This window comes from Bubalus bubalis, chromosome 2 (genome assembly GCF_019923935.1).
Source record: "Bubalus bubalis isolate 160015118507 breed Murrah chromosome 2, NDDB_SH_1, whole genome shotgun sequence".
Lineage (NCBI taxonomy): Eukaryota > Metazoa > Chordata > Mammalia > Artiodactyla > Bovidae > Bubalus > Bubalus bubalis.
The window spans coordinates 131,103,830-131,122,437 of NC_059158.1; the positions used below are offsets into that span (position 1 = coordinate 131,103,830).

The following is an 18,608-nucleotide window of genomic DNA, read 5'->3' on the forward strand; positions in this document are numbered from 1 at the left end:
AAATTTCCTGTCCTTGAGGTAGGACAGACTGGGCTAGCTGACTGTTTTGTGAAAAGTGGCTTGGCCATATGGAATCTAGAAGAATAGTACCGATGAACCTATTTGCAGGGAAGGAATGGAGACACAGACATAGAATGTCAAGAATGGACTTGACACAGCGGGGAAGAGAGAGAGTGGGACGAATTGGGAGGGTAGCATTGACATACACTATCATGTGTAAAACAGACAGCTCGTGGGAAGCTGCTGTATAACAGAGCTCTGTATAAGCTCCAGAGCCCAGCCTGGAGCTCTGTGATGACCTAGAGGGGTGGCATGGGAATGGGGAGGGAGGCTCACGTGGGAGGGCATACATATATATAATTATGACTGGTTTGCATTGTTATATGACAGAAGTCAACACAACATTGTAAAGCAAATATCCTCCAACTAAAAAAAAATTTCTTTAAGAAAAATACCTTTCCTGTAATAAGCAATAAAAATTGATTATAATATATGTAAAAAGAAAAGTGGCTTGGCCTTTCTGACCTTATTTGTCCCATTTTTAAAATGGGTTGGTCATCCCTATGTCCAGTGCCCTGCTGGGAGCACCCAGGATTTCACAGGTGGAGGGCATTTTGCCTCCACTGGTCACCAGGGTTCCACCACCAGGCTTTGCCCTACACTGGGAGACAGGGCCAGGGCCTGGCAGCAAGGTCAACAGTAGAGCCTCAGTCTGGGTTTGAATCCTGGCTCTATCCTTGGACACTGTCTCTAAGCTCCAGTCTTTTTATATTTAAAGCAGGGATGGAAACGCCAGTCTGGCAAGGTTGTTTGAGGGAGTCCAGTTCATGAGAGCTACTCGTGATTTGTGGCTGTCCCATGAGAAAGGTTTTGAATGAGAAGCATCTTGAGTGTGAGATAATGTGTGAATCCCCAGCACAGAGCAGACTCATAAAAAGCAGTAGCAGGAGCCCAGCTGATCTGCTGGCTGCCCTCTGCTCCAGGTGCTTAGGTACATGGATACGTATGAGGTTGAAGATCCCTCCAAGACAAGCAGAGACAGCAGGCTTCCATGCAGGCAGGTCCTACAGGGTCACTTGGCATCCTGGGCCAGTGACTGGATGTGCAGCCACCGAAGAGGCCTGCAGGGTGGGTGCAGAGGGGTACAGCCTGTTCTCAGATGACCTGCAAGAATGCTGTCAAAGCAAACCTCATGGGGATTTCACTGGTGGCCCAATGGTTAAGAATCCACCTTGTAACGCAGGGGACATGGATTCAGTCCCTAGTCGATGAGCTAAAATTCCACATGTCTCAGAGCAACTAAGCCTGTGTGCCACAGCTACTGAGCCCACACACTCTGGAGCCTGGGGGTCACAGCTTGAGAGTCCATATGCCACAACTAAGACCTGATACAGCCAAATAAATAATACATTTTTTAAAAGGGTTGACAGCACAGCCAGGAGGAGCAGCAGCTCCTGACTCTTAGTCCCTAAAACAGGACCACACAGGTGGTCTGCCCTGAGATGGACACCAAGCTGGAGAACTGAGACTAGAGGAACTAGAGGAACCTGATATATCAAGAAACCATCTTTCCCAGACTGAGGCTGACAACTACTCAAGGCCAGAGAAAAGGCAGACTGAGGGGCAGAGCAATAGGACCAGCCAGGGTGGCTGCTCTCATGAGCTGTGTCTACGGAAGAAACAGCAGGATTCCTCAAATCTCTCCCCTGGAATCAGTCAAAGCCTCATGTGTAATCCTGAGAGCCAGAGGACCAGCATGTATAAATGTTCTCTGTAGTGATAAAGGCAAGAGAGATGGTCTTCACACCTAGCAGCTAGTAGATGCTTGATAGAGTGTGTTTTGCGATCACTGCCAACTCCTGCTTTTGTAACTACATATCTGGATAAATTTCCTGCTGTGTTTCACTGCACTGCTGGGAGGAGCTTTCACTCAGTAAGCTTTTGATGATCACATAGATGGTCACCTACCATGTGTAGGTCACCTGGCAAAATATCAGACACCAAAAGGAAGATGCCAGAGCCCTCACTGTGCCCCAGAGTTCTTTGATGCGTTTGATGAGTCTGTCCATAGAAACAGAAGGTCACTTCCTTCCAGAAGGTCAGAACAGATGCCCTCTACAGGTGGCACTGGACCAGTGTGGATTGATGTGTGGACATTCACCAGATAAGCCGGGTGGAGTGGACATTCCAGGCAGAGGGTACAGCAAGAGCCAGAACCTGGGGGTGCAAAATATAATTGGAGTTCATGTGACCTACAAGGGGCTGACATGGGACAGGAACGATGTGAATGTGTGAGATGACAATGCGGGAATTTGGACTGGCTTGTGGCTGTCACTCTGAGTTTAGGCCTGGGAGCTCCCAGTGGTCTCCTCTGGGTGGATCCCTATTAGGGAACTCACAGTGCATCTGTTAAGTTGACAAAAGAACTGAACAGTCGGTGGAGCTGGCATGCATTATTTGGGACATACTAAAAATTGTGTTGCTATTTATCTAGAAGTCGAATTTAACTAGCATCCTGCATTTTATAAGAACATGAGTGTTTTTCAAAGGCTCTCATGAGATGCTACTGTCCAGTCAGAGTTGAGGACCATGAGCCAGAGGCTCCTGCTGCTGTGAGCAAGCCCACTGTCTCAAGCCCCAGGCCAGGTCCCTAACTGCAAAAACTCTGAGTATATGAAGCATTCCCACTCTTAAAAACATTTTTAGGGAAGCTTTTGAGATTTCCTTCTTATTCATCCTTTCCATCTAGTTCATGGATGCCTCCCACAGCAAGTCAAAAACCTATTTTTATATAAATTTGAAAATCTGAAGCCAATTAATTTTTAATATTTTAAGTGATGCAATTGTGGAAGTGATTCAATGACTGGATATACTTAAATACAAAACAATAAATCCTTATTCATAAGGCTTATACCACTCCCAACACACATGTCTTCTTAACTACTAACCACACTCCTTCCAGAACCTCAAACTCTCTAACCTTCAAGACTCCCAGCACTGTCAAGTGTGCCTTCCTGGAGCCCCCACCTCACACCTATGCCTCCTTCCCCACGTCTATCACTCTCAGTCCGGTTGGTCTCTTATTGTGTCATGCTGATCCTTTCTTGGTAGCTCCAAAGGGCTCTTCTAAACTGAGAAGAGAGAAGACTTTCCTCTCCACTCCTGTACTACAAACTTTCTAGAGATTTTCTATAATCGCTCATCTGCTCATTGCCTACAGGAGAAGACTCAGTTTATCTAACCTCACCTTTAAGAGTCTTCATTACTCATTACTCACCAAGCAGATGGTGATAAAGTTTATTAATGATATCAAATGGGATAGTGATGGTGGAAGATGTAATAAGACAAGGAAAAGGAAGAGAGGAAAATAAACTAAAAACATGTACTGAATTTAGTCATTGATATTTTTCCCTTTCTTTTCCTATTCCAAATAGGAGGTATAAAATTAAACATTGCATTTGTTTTAATGTAAAGTCATTCATACTAAAAAGGATAAAAGTATTCAAATCTACATTGTCTTAGACCATCTGGCTTATCTGGCAGTCCCTCCCTAATCCTGATTACTGGAATAGATCCAACCCTGTAGATAGCTAATGTCTTTTTTGCTAACTCTATTTTTGCTCTCTCTACTTGGTTTGCTTAAGGAATCAGTACACCTGTCCAAAGAATAGTAAACTGTGTTTATACTTTCCCTTAACCCCCTAATATGTGTTAGATTTCAAACCCAATTTTGAGGTGCTGGGATCCCTGATGAGGCTATATGGACAATCCTTTCTGTTTATATTAGCTGCATTAAAATAATAGGAGACTGAAATTCACCCTTCCAGTTGGTCATTAGACATTAACCAGTTGTGGGACTTTAAATAAACCACCTACAAAATTCTGAAGTGAAACAAAGTTTAAGTTTGTTGGCTTTATTTGATTAGGTTTCCAGGGCATTTATCACTTTCTGTGAAAGAAACATTTAATTTAGATGGCAGTTGATTTGTGTCATGGGATTTCAACTGACAGGAGGAAGAGTTATGTGTGTGTTTATGACTTCTTTGCTTTTAAAAGATTAATGTGAGTGAAACATAAATCACAAGACCTTTAAGGGAGAGAGATGCTGGAAAGACAGAGCAGGAGTGTGTCAGGGTGATGGATTGTAAAGTGTCTTCATCAGGGAGGAAACCAGAGGGAGGGTGGAACACAGGGGTGGTGGGGTGGGAGCAGTGAAGAAAAATGGCTTTTCCTTCCCAAGCACAAAGACTGTGCAGGGGCTTGAACTAGAGCCAGGCAACTTCTTAGCTACATTGCCTGATGCAAACTGAAGAGATGAGCTGATGACTTCCTGAAGCCCCTTTCCTGCCCTGATAGCCAGAGGACAAAAAGAGTACTAACAGCACAGTGGACGTGCTCAGGAAGCCCAAGTATTCCAGGAGACAAACAAACACTCCCTGCCCCCCAAGTCACAAGAACTGGTCCCCTGTTCTGCTCCCAGAGGCACCCTACATCCAGAAGCCAAGTATGTGTGTGTGTGTGAGAGAGAGAGAGAGAGACAGGAGAAGGAGCTATTCTCAAAAAGGTGGGAATGATAGGAAGAGCTGCCATATGTTGGATACAAACCTCCTGGGAACCATACAGGTGCATCCTTCTCTACAGATCAGTGAGTTGAGGGTTGGAGATGGTCAAAGTGGAGGAGCCAGGATTCATGACTGTCTATTGCAATCCACCCTCCCTTCACATACAAGGTGCTCCCTTGAAACACTTTCAGACAGTTTTTGTAAAGAGCAGTTTTCTGATGTGCATTCTCCTTTCTCTTTACCACCACTTCGAGCAACACATTCCCAGTATTTAGATCAGAATGCACCCTCTCTTTCCTAGCACACTTTTCAAACACTATTCCAGTAGGAAAAAAAATCTACAGTGTTATTACTCACAGTATCAGCTAACATGTATTGTGCCCAGACTCATCTGTGAGTGTGTGCAGATACCATTATATGCATCATCTCATGTCATCCTCACAAATACCCTCAGACCCCATTGCACATGTAGCAATAATGAGCCCAGCATGCCTCCACCCAGGGTAAGGAGAAGGCAGAGTCCCTTGATTCAGCCCCCTCCCTAGCTTGGGAGGAAGAGAATTCCAGGGAGTGGAGGGGGAACATGCTTTCCTTCCTCAAGGATCATTCCCTCCATCTTCACCTTTTGAGTTCATGAACTGAAAGTCCTGTATCTCTGGTTCACTCTGGATCCCCTTAGTACATCCTGGAGGAAGTACTAGTGTCTGTCTGTAGAATGCAAGCACCCCACTCCTTCATCTGACAGGCTCTCCCTGAGGCTTTGACCAGATCCCAGGGCAGCACACCCTACCACCTCTTGCCACCATCTTTTTCACTTTCCAGGCCTGACATGGGTCTCTGTGGATCCTGCCTGTCAAAGCTCACAAAGGGAAGAGAAAAGCATTTTCTGTCTCCTGTTCTCCAACTTATGGAACCCAATAACAAAGCGTAGCTAACTACATCATCATCATTTACACATGCAGTCTGATCGAGGACATTTAGCCATGTAATTAGGTACCTAATTGTGCTGAAAATGCAATTATATGATTTCTTAAGTGAATTAAGTCCTTGGAGAAGTGGTAAGGATTAGCACACGTGATCTAGCTGGAGAGCAGAGACCATGAAAGGCATGTCAGCATGACTATGGCACGCACAGAGGCCAAGTGGCCAGTACTTGAACCACGTGGGTGACCACGTGAACATATGCACATATGTACACATGCACAGGCATACATGTATGCACTGCACACACACACAAGATGTCAGCTTCACCTTTACAATGATCTACTACAAACCAGGAACTTAATAAATGAGAGCCATTAATATCGCTGGGAGCTTTGTGTACCTCTGTGAAGTGACGTCTGTTTAATGGCTCACTTGGAGACTCTCGGAGAGATTATTTATTTAACATGTGAGAGGCGGGTGTGTAGAAAAAAATAATGATAAAAGAGTCAGTTGGGACATGTCAGAGGATATTTTATGCAACATCACTTATTCATCCAACAACCCAACATTGTGTCAGATAGTGAGGGGTCAAATACAATCCTCCCTTTTTATAGCTCAAAAATGAGTGTAGAGATGGATGACCACAAAGCATTTTAGTGATGATTTGAACAAGTTGTTCAGCAAACTACAGCCTTCAGACTAAACCCAGCCTGTGGCCTGTTTAGCTAAGAAGGGTTTACACGTTTTTAAAGGATTGTTTGAAAAAACAGGAAAACCGATAAAACAAAGAAGAATATGCAACAGAGACCATATATGGGCTGCACAGCCTAAAATATTTATGAGAAAGGTTGCAGCCCCTGCAGGAATAAAGGAAGCAGCAGATGAGCCCTATGCAGAAATCAGGGAAGGTTTCTCAGAGGAGGTGACATGACCTGAACCTCATAGCTAAGCAGGAGTACTACAGCATCTCCATCCCCAGGAACTTCCTTCCAGCCAACCAGTCCACCACACACAAGAAACCATAAAGGATAAATTCAGAGGATTTGTCCCTGAAAGGAGGCCTGGGAGAGTCCAGAGGTTCTGAAATGTCAGGCAGTGGGGTGTGGACCCGTCCCACTGTACAACAAAAGGACCGGATGTGCCTGGCTGATCCCTGACACCGAGACAATGGGGAGGGACAGACCACTCAGCTTCTCATGCCCCTGTGGTCTTGATGCCAGGGAGGTTAGCCCTTGAATCACCAGTAGGTCCAAACTGGGGACTGAACGATGTGGCAGAGAAAAGCAGCTGCAGGGAAAGAAGGCACACAGATGCCTGGACGCCCAGGCCTTCCAGTTATCCCTGCCCCCAGATCCCTTCATCTCCCTGACAGCTCAGAACACAGGGACCACAGGCTGCACCACCCAGCCTCCTACCCCAACCCGGCTGAATACGCCTCCCCTCCCTTGCAGCAGACACCTGGCTTTACAACTGGGCACAGTGTGGAAACAGGAGACGCTGTTGTTCCTTCCTTCCTGAACACACACATCATGCTCTCCTCCTCCAAGCAGACATCTGCTGTCTCTCTCAGAATCTCAGCTGTCTCACCAGCATCATTCTGTGAGCTGTCCACACACACACACACACACACACACCCCATTAACCTCAATTCCTGCCTTTTGGCATCAGCTCCTGCAGTCATAACCAGAATAAAACATTCACAGGGCACTTCCAAAGTCTTCATTTCAAGCGGCCTGATCTCCAGCAGCTCAGGCCTCTGCTGATTCCACATCTTCACTCCAGCAATTCCTCAGACAAGTGGGCATCTTGAATCTAGTACCTGACCACTTCCCCTGTCCATCACCTTCCATCTACTCACTTCCCTGCTGAGCATCTTAGGCCCCATAGCCCATCATCAGACCTCCTAGAAAATACGTTCTGAACCCATCACCTCTCATCTCTCCCACTGAAGTTCAAGCCAGCATCCTCGGTTCTCTGAACTGTACCATGGCCCCTGCCTGGTCCCCTTCCTCTGAACAGTGGCCAGAGCGATCCTGACAGCATGACAATCAGTTCACATCACTCTTCTGCTCCAAATCCTTCTATGGCCCCTGTATACCTCAGAGTAAGAACTGAAGCTCGTTCAGGGCTCTCTAGCCCCTCCATTATCCTCTGCTGTTATTTCTCTGACTGCATCTCCTACAGCTCATCCCAGGCTCACTCCACTCCAGCCACATTGGCCTTCTGGCCTGTCCTTAAATATACTGGAGCTGCTCCCACCCCAGGGCCTTTGCACCTGCTGTTCCTGCTGTCTGAGATACTCTTCTCCAGATCTCCACTGGATATCTTTTCCCATACTCCCTTCAGGTCGTAATCAAATGCCTCTCTCCCTGGCCACACTTACTCAAATTTGTAACTCCTACTCATGGTCCTTGTCCTTTTTTTTTTTTTTTTTTTGTCTTCACACTGTCTAGTATACTCCATAGCTTGTGTTTTTCTCCTTTGTATTATTTGTATCCTTTCCCTTGAATGTAAACTCCAGAAAGAGAATTTCAGCTGTTTTTCTTTTTTTTTTTTTTTTGCTGCTGTGTCCCCAGATGAATTTTGTTGAATGAACATGTGAACTCTCTTAACCTTTTCTCCTTTTCTCCTACTGGCCCATGTTTAGATCAGTAAATATAGCTCTTCCCCCTCCTGTGCAGCTGAACTCAAGCCAGGCTAAGAGCACCCCCTATTCACACACACACACATCCTCAGATTGACTGGTCCCCCCTACTCAGTGCTGTGATCCCCAATCCAAATTCTCTGTTCAACAAGCCCCCACCTCTCTCTGTCCATTTCCTCCCTCCTCTTGTTTTCCCTCCAAGCGCCAATTATGAGGGAGGCTTATCTCACTGGAAAAGAAACCTCTGAAACATCAAAAGAAGGTATAGAAATCCTTTTGAGGAGTTTTGCTATAAGGGGCAGCAGAGAAAGGGCCCAGGAGTGGGAGGGAGACAAGGTGTGAAGAAGGGAGCTTTATCTTTTCTTCAGTTTGCAGAACAGTGTGCTGTCAGGGGTGACCTGCTGGCAGGGGCCAATTTGATGATGCAGGTGAGAGAGGGGAGAGTGGTGACGTTTATCGTGTGTGGGGATGTGGAGTCTCATACACACACAGGCCCTGGGGAGCGCAGGGCAGCCATAGACTGAGCAGGAGGAAAGTCATAACAGGGCTGCCCAGCCACTGCAGGGGAGCTGGCCCAGTCTCCCAGATATGGCTCGCCCCCCACCCCCGGGCTTCTCTTGGCTTGCTGCCTGCTTCGTCCTGGGCTCCAGTGCTTCCGCATGAGTCCAAGGCCCAGGGCTCAGCTCTGGTTCCTCTCCTTCATCTACACTTGCTGGGATGTGGCCCCAGCCCATGTCTGTGAGCACCGTCACGATGCTGGAGCAACCCCCTACCTCCAGCTACACCTTCAGCCCTCACCTTTCCCCGAGCTCCAGACTCCTCTCTCTGATGGCCTGTCCTGCACCTGTGCTTGACATCTAATACATCCCTGAGCTTAACATATCCTCAACCAGCACTGATTTCTGGCCCCCTCCCTGCCCCACACCACATGCCCCTTATAGTAAACTCCATTCTCCCTGCTCAGGCCGAAACTCTCTTTTCTTTTTTCTTTCTTTGCACACTCCACATCTAATCCATCAGCAAGTTCTATTTGCCCCACATTCCAGATATAGCCCAAATGTCCCTATCCCTCATCACCTGTGGCACCACGGTTCTTATCCAGGTGCTTGCCTAAACCATGGCCGCAGCCTCTCCCATCTTTACTCAGGGTCTGTCCTCAGCACAGCAGTCAAAGTGATGGTTCTCTCTCATACACAGTTCATATGGCTCCTGCTGGACCCCTGTCCCGGCCTCCCATCCCTCACCGAGTGCTGCAGGGTCCAACCTGTCCTGTTATCACTGCACCTCCTAGCACTCTGCCCCTCACTCACTCTGCAGTGGCCATATGGTCCCTGGCTCACCTGGGAACACATCACCTGGCGAATGTCTCTTTGGGACATTCCTCATTCCAATGCCTAGGACTCACAGGCTCCAGTATTTCAGCCTGCATTAGTCCTTTGTGGCTACTATAATGAATGCCACAGTTGTTGTTGTTCAGTTGCTATCTGGGCTAAAGCAACAGACATGTATTTCTGACAGTTCTGGGCACTGAGAAGTAAGTTCAAGATCAAAGTGCCAGCAGGTTTGATGTCTGGTGGGGGCCACCTCCTGGTTCATAGCCAGGCATTTTCTCTCTGTGTCCTCATGTGGCAGAAGGACTGAGGGAGCCCTCTGGGGTCTTTTTTATAATGGCACTAATCCCATTCACGAGGACTCCACCTTCATGACCTAGTCACCTTCCAATGGCCTCCTAATTCCACCACACTGGAGGTTAGGTTTCAACATATGAAATTGGGTAGGGGTGGGGAGGGTGGCAATGGCACCCCCCTCCAGTACTCCTGCCTGGAAAATCCCATGGACAGAGGAGCCTGATAGGCTGCAGTCCATGGGGTCGCTGAGGGTCAGACATGACTAAGCGACTTCACTTTCATGCATTGGAGAAGGAAATGGCAACCCACTCCAGTGTTCTTGCCTGGAGAATCCCAGGGACGGGGGAGCCTGGTGGGCTGCCATCTATGGGGTCACACAGAGTCGGACATGACTGAAGTGACCTAGCAGCAGTAGCAGCAGCAGAGGAGGGTGGGGGGCGGAGGGGACAAAAGCATTTAGTCTAGCACAGCCCAAAAGTTGCCTCCTCTGGGTGACCTCCCTGATCACCTCCTCAGTTATCCTTTTTCCCTTTCCCCCTTTTTTGTGTCTTTAGGATTTATCACCTCCCTGGCTGTAAATCATGAATCCCTATTTTTAACTCCCTATTGTCTCTCCCTACCCTAGAATGGAAAACCCCAAGGGAGGGTCTTAGCGCAGCAGTTCACTGTTAGACCTTCAGCCTCTAATAAAGGGAATGTGATGGGCCCTCAGTGAACCTTCTCTGAAGGGATGGTTCTGGCGGAAGCTTTGGAATCAGACCCCATTCCCACCCCCCATGTTGCTGTTGTGTGACCTCAGGCGGGTTGTAGTTTGCCCCACTGAAAAGTGATGGGCATTATTGCATCCAATTCAGTGGTTCTCCTGAGAAATTGCACTAATATACGAACTTATAAAGTGAGCCCCTAAGTGGTGGTGATTATATCATTATGCATATCTAGAAAGGAAGGCTTTCGAGTGGGAAGAGAGACAATAGTCACTGGGGGAAGTGGAGCTAGAGTATAGCGGGAACCTGAAGGAACTTTTTAGCCAACCAAGTACTTTGCCTTTGCTGCTGGTGGTGGTGATGTCGGGGTAGGAGAGAGGCATTCTGAGTGCCACTGGGGCAGGGGGAGAGCTAGGGCCTAGCTGGGCTGGGGTCTTGGCCCTGCTGCTGTCTAGCTGCGAGGCCTTGGGTAAGATCCAGGAGCTCCCTGGGCTCACTCTCCACATTTCTAAAGTAAGGATGCCCACACCTGTCTCATGCCATTGTTTCTACAGGGACAGAGAAGACAGCAGTGATGGAGACTCCCCTTTGGTTCCCAGGTGAGTGCTCCCTCTACATCTGGGTCTTTAGGTCCTCACACCCCCAAGGTGGTCCATGGATGCCCCTGATCCTCCCCATGGGGCCACACTGTCTTCAGAAAGGGGGAGGAAAGGAGAAGTGAGGATACAAAAGTTCTTCCACCTACTGCCTGACTTTCCTGTGATAAGAAAGTCTATGACCAAATCTAACTCACAGGCCAGGCAGACACATAACAGCAGCAACCTCAGGGTGTGAATGGGAGAACAAACACTGGCCACACAGAGCCATGGGGTGGAGGTGGAGGGCAGGGGGGCTTGGTTCTGCTTTTGTCGGATCTGCGGGAGGAGACATTCTCTTCAGATAAATCTTCAGAGCGGCCAGATGTTTCTCCCCCACCCCCTAGCAAGGAGAGGCTTTATAACCCTGGCCTCTGCTCTTTTCTAAGCTGGAGAGGTCAGGTCCTTGGTCACCACATTGGTCACCCAGCCTGAAATCAGGGCTGGGAGGAGCATCGCTGGCTCATTCCCTGGGCCTCCACAGTTCAGCTGCTCCTTACAGAGCTGTCTTCCCCATCATAACTTGATCTACTCACTATCCACGCACTTGGCCCTGGCTGGGGCATAACCGTCACCAACAGTGAAGGCTGGGGACCGTGCTTTAGAGAAGCACTTGCATCAGCCCAGGGAGATCATTGATAGAGCTGCAGGTCCCAGGTGCATGCATGAACATATATGTGGATAAGGTTGTGTGTGAAATCTATATATTAGGAGAAAAAGATACCCCCATAACCTACCCCCTAACCTATAACTACCCAAAAGCTACCATCTCAAGAAAGTGTATTTCCTTTCTTTCCTTTTACTGACTCTTTTCTAGAATGTTTAACATAGTTTATATTTAGAGTCCTGTTCCTTTCCATTAAATCATACTATGAGCTTTTCCCCCTGTCACTAAGAATTCCCATGTGTCCCTCAGTAAGTGAGGCAGAACTGTCTGTCCTGTGGATGTATCATAATTTTCAGAACTAATTTCTTGACACAAAACATTTAGCTAGTCCTCTCTTATTTTCCATCTTAAACCCAATGGCAATACACTTTGCCAAACATGAATTTTTGTTGCTGTTTCAGGTGATTTCTCCAGGATCAATGACTAGAAATGGAGTTTGATATTTGGGATGATATATTTGCCAAAGAATGTGTGAGAGAAGGAAAGGTGCCCATTTTTGAGAATCCCACATTTTTTGAGCAATCTAGACAGCATATATTTTAGACAATAGCATGTAAATACATGAAATATCATGAAAATTTTTGTAGTGCTTTATGTTTTATAAAGTACATTCTTAATTTTATCTTCACAACAAGTTTAAAATAGTGCATTATTCTATATACTGGTATCTAGAACAAAAGTAGTTCAGCCCCTGGTTTTCTGAGTTGGCAACCCACTTCTTCCATTGCGTGAAGTTGTTCTGTTCTTGAAAAGAAGCAGATACAGTTTCAAGTGGTTAAGAACTCAAGCCTCAGCAGGAGATCAAGCGCTGCCATGTGAATCTGGTCTTCTTAGTCTCTCTCAGCCATAGTTAAAAGAGGCTGATGGAGCAAGGGTGGGGATGGTGTGTTTGGAGTTACAGCGGAAGTTGTGAAGGGAAGACCATCTGGTTAAGAGCCGTCGTCATGGAGGCAGCAAAGAAAACATAACCATCCCTCTCTGTCCTCCAAAACTGCAGTTTCCTGCTGCCATCTCCCAACTTAAATGGAAAGCAGCTGCCTGGAAGCTCAGGAGATGCAGAGTAGGGTCAGCCTCCCCAGGGTAAAGAGGAAGACAAAGGAAGGGATCAACAGCCAGTGAAGAGATTCACAGGGCAAGTTCCCAAACAAAGGAACTTCAGTCCTCTGGGGCTTTGGAGCCCAGCATGGCGGCACATGGAGGCATTCTGCTTCACCAACCTGGAAGCTCTCTGAAATCTCTCCTTTTAAGATTTTTATGGAGACTTCATTGCACAGGCATGATTCATTAAATCCTGAGGCACTGTGAGAACCCCACTTTGACTGAATCTGTGTCAACACTGTGGGCAAGGATAATAAGTGATACTCAAATAGCTAGTCTAACTCATAAGAAGTCTATGGATGGTGACTACAGAGTAGCACCATTGCAACCGACACCAAGGAAATGGGTTGGAGAGGCTGCAGCACTCCCCAAGGTGGTCTAGGTGGTGAGTCAGGGCTCAAGTCACCCTGTGGGACCACCCTTCATGTTGTCCCCTGTCCACTCCATGCCAGGTCATCATGCTCAGCTCACAGGTACCCAGGGGGCTCCCATCTAGCAGGTGGGGCTTTCTTGTACCCTCATCATCCCCATGGCTAGATGTAGCTAGGGCTGGAAAAAGCAGGTCCAGAGCCTTTCAGGCTCCAGCTGGCTCTGGAGGAGTGGGGAGTTGGGAAGCCAGGCCATGCTAATTGAGACACACAGTCACTTTCTGGCTCTTCAGAGCATCTCCAAGAACCCACTTCCTTTGACATTTTGGTGCCCCTGACAACTTTCTCTGGAGAAGCCCTTGCCCGCTACATCATCGGGGCCCAGGTGTACTTAGCTGAATCAGCCTTGGCTCTCATTCCTTCCCTGGGTGTCACCACGCTCACTCAGGGCACACATGGGCATCCAGGGCCAGCTGAGGACCCTTCCAGAATTTCCAGAGAACAATGCTGCAGCCTCCTCCCTGGTCACTGGTCAGAGGGTATGTGTAGCGACCAGACCTCGGTACATTGTCCCCTGTCCCCTTGCCCAGACAGGCAGGGGAGCCAGCAGAGGTGACGAATGCTCAGACTGTGTCACTGTGCCAGGTCTCCAGCTCCATCAGCTGGTCCTGAAAGAAAGGGCGCTGAGGCTGTAGCCCAGGCAGCTGTGGCTGTAGCTGCTTGTTTGCACTGCTGAGAGGGCACCAGCCCCCCACCCCCAGTCCCCCTGTCAAAGGACTGTAACAGTGTTTGAACAGAGCCTTGTGCGCTGTCGGTAGCACTTACGGTCATGAGTTCAGTGGTTTGCAGAGGGAAGCCCCTGGACCAGAGCAGCATCCCCTGCACAGGTGAGAAATGCGGGCTTTCAGGTCCAACCCGGCCCTGCTGATCAGAATCTGGGTGGTGGGGGCAGTGACCCACAGAGCTGGGTGTGACAAATCCCGTGCCCCAGGCACTTCCCATGGACACTCAACTGTGAGAACCAGGGCCTCAGCTGTCAGTCTTTTAGGCTGGGGATTTACTATCTCTGTGTTACAGATAAGTAAAGGGGGCTATGAGACATGGAGTGGCTTGCCTACAAAATTCTTTCTTACACGATAGGTGTCATCATCCCTCAAGATGAGAAGGGTGGAGTACCATACCATTTGAGGAGACTAGTACGATTCCTAAGGGTATTTACTGCCTCCCCTCTTTAGGGCCTTGTTTCTTGTACTCAGTGGATGGTGAGTACATTTATCTGTTCCCTCTTTATCCACAACTCGGCAAATTCCTCCCAATTTCTGCTGGGCTCTGGAGCCTGATCCTGACCTTGATCAGAGCAGGGACCCTGTCTCTCTGTCAGACAGAATCCACCTTCTCTTCTTTCAACATGAAGATCACTGGGCTTGATGAAGGGACTTGTGCAAATCAGAACTTAAATAGTTTATACATACATACATATGTATATGTATGTATATGTGTGTATATATATGTATGTATATGTGTATGTATGTATATGTGTGTGTATGTGTGTATACATATATGTATGTATGTATGGTAGTGCTTTAGTCGCCAAGTTGCGTCGGACTCTTGTGACCCCGTGGACTGTAGTCCACTAGGCTCTTCTGTCCATGGGGTTTCCCAGGCAAGAATACTGAAGGGGGTTGCCATGCCCTTCTCCAGGGGATCTTCCCAACCCAGGGATGTAACCCGCAACTTTTGTGTCTCCTGCATTGGCAGGCAGATTCTTTACCACTAGCGCTACCTGGGAAGCCTATAGATATTATGAAAATGAAGTCATTCAGTCGTGTCCGACTCTTTGCGACCCAATAGACTGTAGCCTACCAGGCTCCTCTGTCCATGGGATTTTCCAGGCAATAGTACTGGAGTGGAATTCCATTTCCTTCTCCAGGGGATCTTCCCAACCCAGGGATGGAACCCAGGTCTCCCACATTGTAGACAGACGCTTTACCGTCTGAGCCACCAGGGAAGTCCTAACAATAAATAAATATTATAGTTGAGGACAAAAAAAAAGGACTTCCATGGTGGTCTGTTGGTTAAAAATCCAGATGCTACTGCAGTGGGGCTGGGGGTGGGTGGGGAATCCATCCTTGGCTGGGGAACTAAGATTCCATCATGCGGATGAGGTGCAGCCAATATATTGTGGTGTTGGAGAAGACTCTTGAGAGTCCCTTGGACTGCAAGGTGATCAAACCAGTCAATCCTAAAGGAAATCAATCCTAAATATTCATTGGAAGGACTGATGCTGATGCTGAAATACCAATACTTTGGCCACCTGCTGTGACGAGCCGACTCATTGGAAAAGACCCTGATACTGGGAAAGATTAAAGGCAGGAGGAGAAGGGAACGACAGAGAACGAGATGGTTGGATGGCATCACTGCCTCAATGGGCATGAGTTTGAGCAAACTCCAGAAGATGGTGAAGGACTGGGAAGCCTGATGTGTGGCAGTCTATGGGGTCGCAAAGAGTCAGACACAACTGAACAACAATATGCATATATTAATAATATGATGGTTGGTTCTCCTCTCTCCTTTTCCAGTGTGCCAAAGCCACACCAGCTGTTTCAACACCAGCTGCTCTGCTACAAAGAGCAAACCTTCTGAGCTCTTTTTGGTGGTCTTAGTGTTGTCTTATCTGAGATTCTAGACCAGACACTTCTCTGGCCCTGCCCCCGCCCAAGCAGCAGATGGAGACCAAGTTCCAGGCTCCTCCCCAGGACCACACACAGCAGCCAGACTGGGATCTTTTCCTCCCCTTCTTCCGGTCTCTTTTGAATTCCATTTTCTTAGAAATCCTCAGATCTTCAGGAGGAAGAAGGGTGTGGAGAGGAAACAGTGGTTCCTTGAGTGTGCCTTGAGGCTATTTACTGCCCCCTTAATAAACCCCAAACTCCACACAACCCAAAGCTGACAAGGCCCTCTCTCAGAGGAGCATCCATGTATGGACAGTGGTGACTTCTGTATTGGAATAAGACTGTATTAAAAAAAAAAAAAAAAACCTCAGGAATAATAGCAGGGAAATATAGCTGGAGGAAAGCAGATACTCTGGGCTGTGAGTTACAGCATCCTCAACTTTCAGTTCCCCTCCATTGAGCACATCCCTCAAATAGCAATGCCTGGATATGAAAACTCCCTGAGTAATGATCCAGAGGCACGAAGACCCCCTTTCCAGCCCCCTTATCTGCCCCCAGTCTGCATATAAACTGGACAAGTCCAGTTTATCAATGTCAGGAATGGCTCTCTTCTCCAGAGTAGGGAGCCCCCCTCTCTTCACCCCATCCCAAGTCCCAGTGCTTCACCCATGTGTAGTGATATGGCTGGTGTGTTGCAGCCTGCAAGGCTTCAGTACCCACCAGACACCTGTCCCTGTTTTTATACAGTATAAGCAGGCACTGGGGCAACAGGGAAAGCTGGATCACAGCCAGGAGGAGGCAAATAAGGCTGAATCTTTGGATGGGGTTTCAGAGCAGTGTGATGACATTGCACGGCGATTTGGCCGCCCTGGGATTGGGGAGATTATTTGTAAGGTGACACACTAGGGACTGCAGATGGTGACTGCAGATGGTGACTGCAGCCATGAAATTAAAAGACACTTGCTGCTTGGAAGAAAAGCTATGACCAATCTAGGCAGCATATTAAAAAGCAGAGACATTACTTTACCAACAAAGGTCTGTCTAGTCAAAGCTATGGTTTTTCCAGTAGTCATGTATGGATGTGAGAGTTGGACTATAAAGAAAACTGAGCACTGAAGAATTAATGCTTTTGAACTGTGGTGTTGGAGAAGACTCTTGAGAGTTCCTTGGACTGCAAGGAGATCCAATCAGTCCATCCTTAAGAAAATCAGTCCTGAATAGTCATTGGAAGGACTGATGCTGAAGCTGAAACTCCAATACTTGGCACTTGATGCGAAGAACCGACTCATTAGGAAAGACCCTGATGCTGGGAAAGACTGAAGGTGGGAGGAGAAAGGGATGATAGAGGATGAGATGGTTGGATGGCATCACCGACACGATGGACATGAGTCTGAGTAGGTTCCGGTAGTTGGTAATGGACAGGGAAGTCTGGTGTTCTGCAGTCCATGGGTCGCAAGGAGTTGGACACGACTGAGCGACTGAACTGACCTGAACACAAGGGACCATGAGGGCAATCATTTTGACCTTGAGACTAGCAGACACATTCTCACCAAGGCACATCAGATTCACATGGGCCTTACCTGCCCAGGTACTTTGTCCTTAGAATTTGATCTGGGAGCCTGCGTAAGTGGACACAGGATCTCTGCACAGATAGGAAGGGTGACCTGCTGACAGTTGCAGGCAGATAACTCCCCTCCTCCAACATACAACCAGCAGCCCCCGGGAGCCCAGACCCTGACCCACGATGACCAGGTATCCCAACAGGCAGACCCCCCTGGAGGTCCTCCTGTGTCACCTCCCATCACGACCTTTCCATTCGCATCCTTCTCTTACCACCGCTGCTGGCATTGCCCACTCAGCATCTCAGAAGGCCAGTCTTGGGGACCACCTCCTCTAGAAAGCCTTCATGAGAACCCAGAGAATTACCCTTTCAGAAGTTTCCCATAGACATCCTTGTCTCTACTGTAAGATCTGTTCCTTGAAGGCAGGGACCTTGCCCTAACTCTCTGCCACATTGCTGGGATGTAGTAGGTGCTAAAGAGAGTTTGCCAAAGGAAAGAACGAATAAACAAAATCCTGAGTTTCCTCACTGTCCTAGAACCTGGGCATCCTGGGGCTGAGTCTGATGGTTGAGTTCCCTCTAGAGCAGCCCCAGGCACATCTTTAATTTATTATTAATTTTTATTGGAGTATAATTGCTTTACAGTGTGGTATTAGTTTCAGGTATACAGCAAAGTGAATCAGTTATGCATATACAAATATTCACTCTTTTTCAGATTCTTTTCCCTTACAATCATTACAGAATGTTGAGTCAAGTTGCCTGTGCTATGCAGTAGATTCTTATCAGTTATCAGTTTTATATATAATAATGTGTGTGTGTCAATCCTAATTGGAGAAGGCAACGGCACCCCACTCCAGTCAATCCTAATCTCCCAATGTTTCCTTCTCCCCATTTCCCCTCCTCCATCTTCCCCCTTGGCAACCATAAGTTTTTTCTCTGCATCTGTGACTCTGTTTCTGAGGCACGTCTTTATTGTTCATATTGACACTCGAAGACACAGGGTCTAACTTTTACATAAATGTATCTGGTCTCAACCATGTCATAAGTATCTTGGGGACAGATCTCATCCTTTCCACATACCATGAAGCCTGGGGCTGGGCAAATACTGGTTTGCAAGAAACAGAAATTGTATAACAAGCTCTCCA

General features: G+C 47.6%; 1 protein-coding gene across 2 annotated transcripts in view; it reads left to right on the plus strand.

Moving 5' to 3' along the window:
* GYPC (glycophorin C (Gerbich blood group)) overlaps window positions 1-18,608 on the plus strand; it is a 48,723-nt gene that overhangs the window by 20,194 nt on the left and 9,921 nt on the right. The window contains exon 2 of one of the 2 annotated variants that reach the window (XM_025277598.3): window positions 11,017-11,061. The exons of the other annotated variant lie outside the window; for it this stretch is intronic. Within the exon in view, the coding sequence (XP_025133383.1) occupies window positions 11,017-11,061 (45 nt within the window). The remainder of the gene's footprint in view (window positions 1-11,016; window positions 11,062-18,608) is intronic. 2 annotated transcript variants of the gene reach the window in all.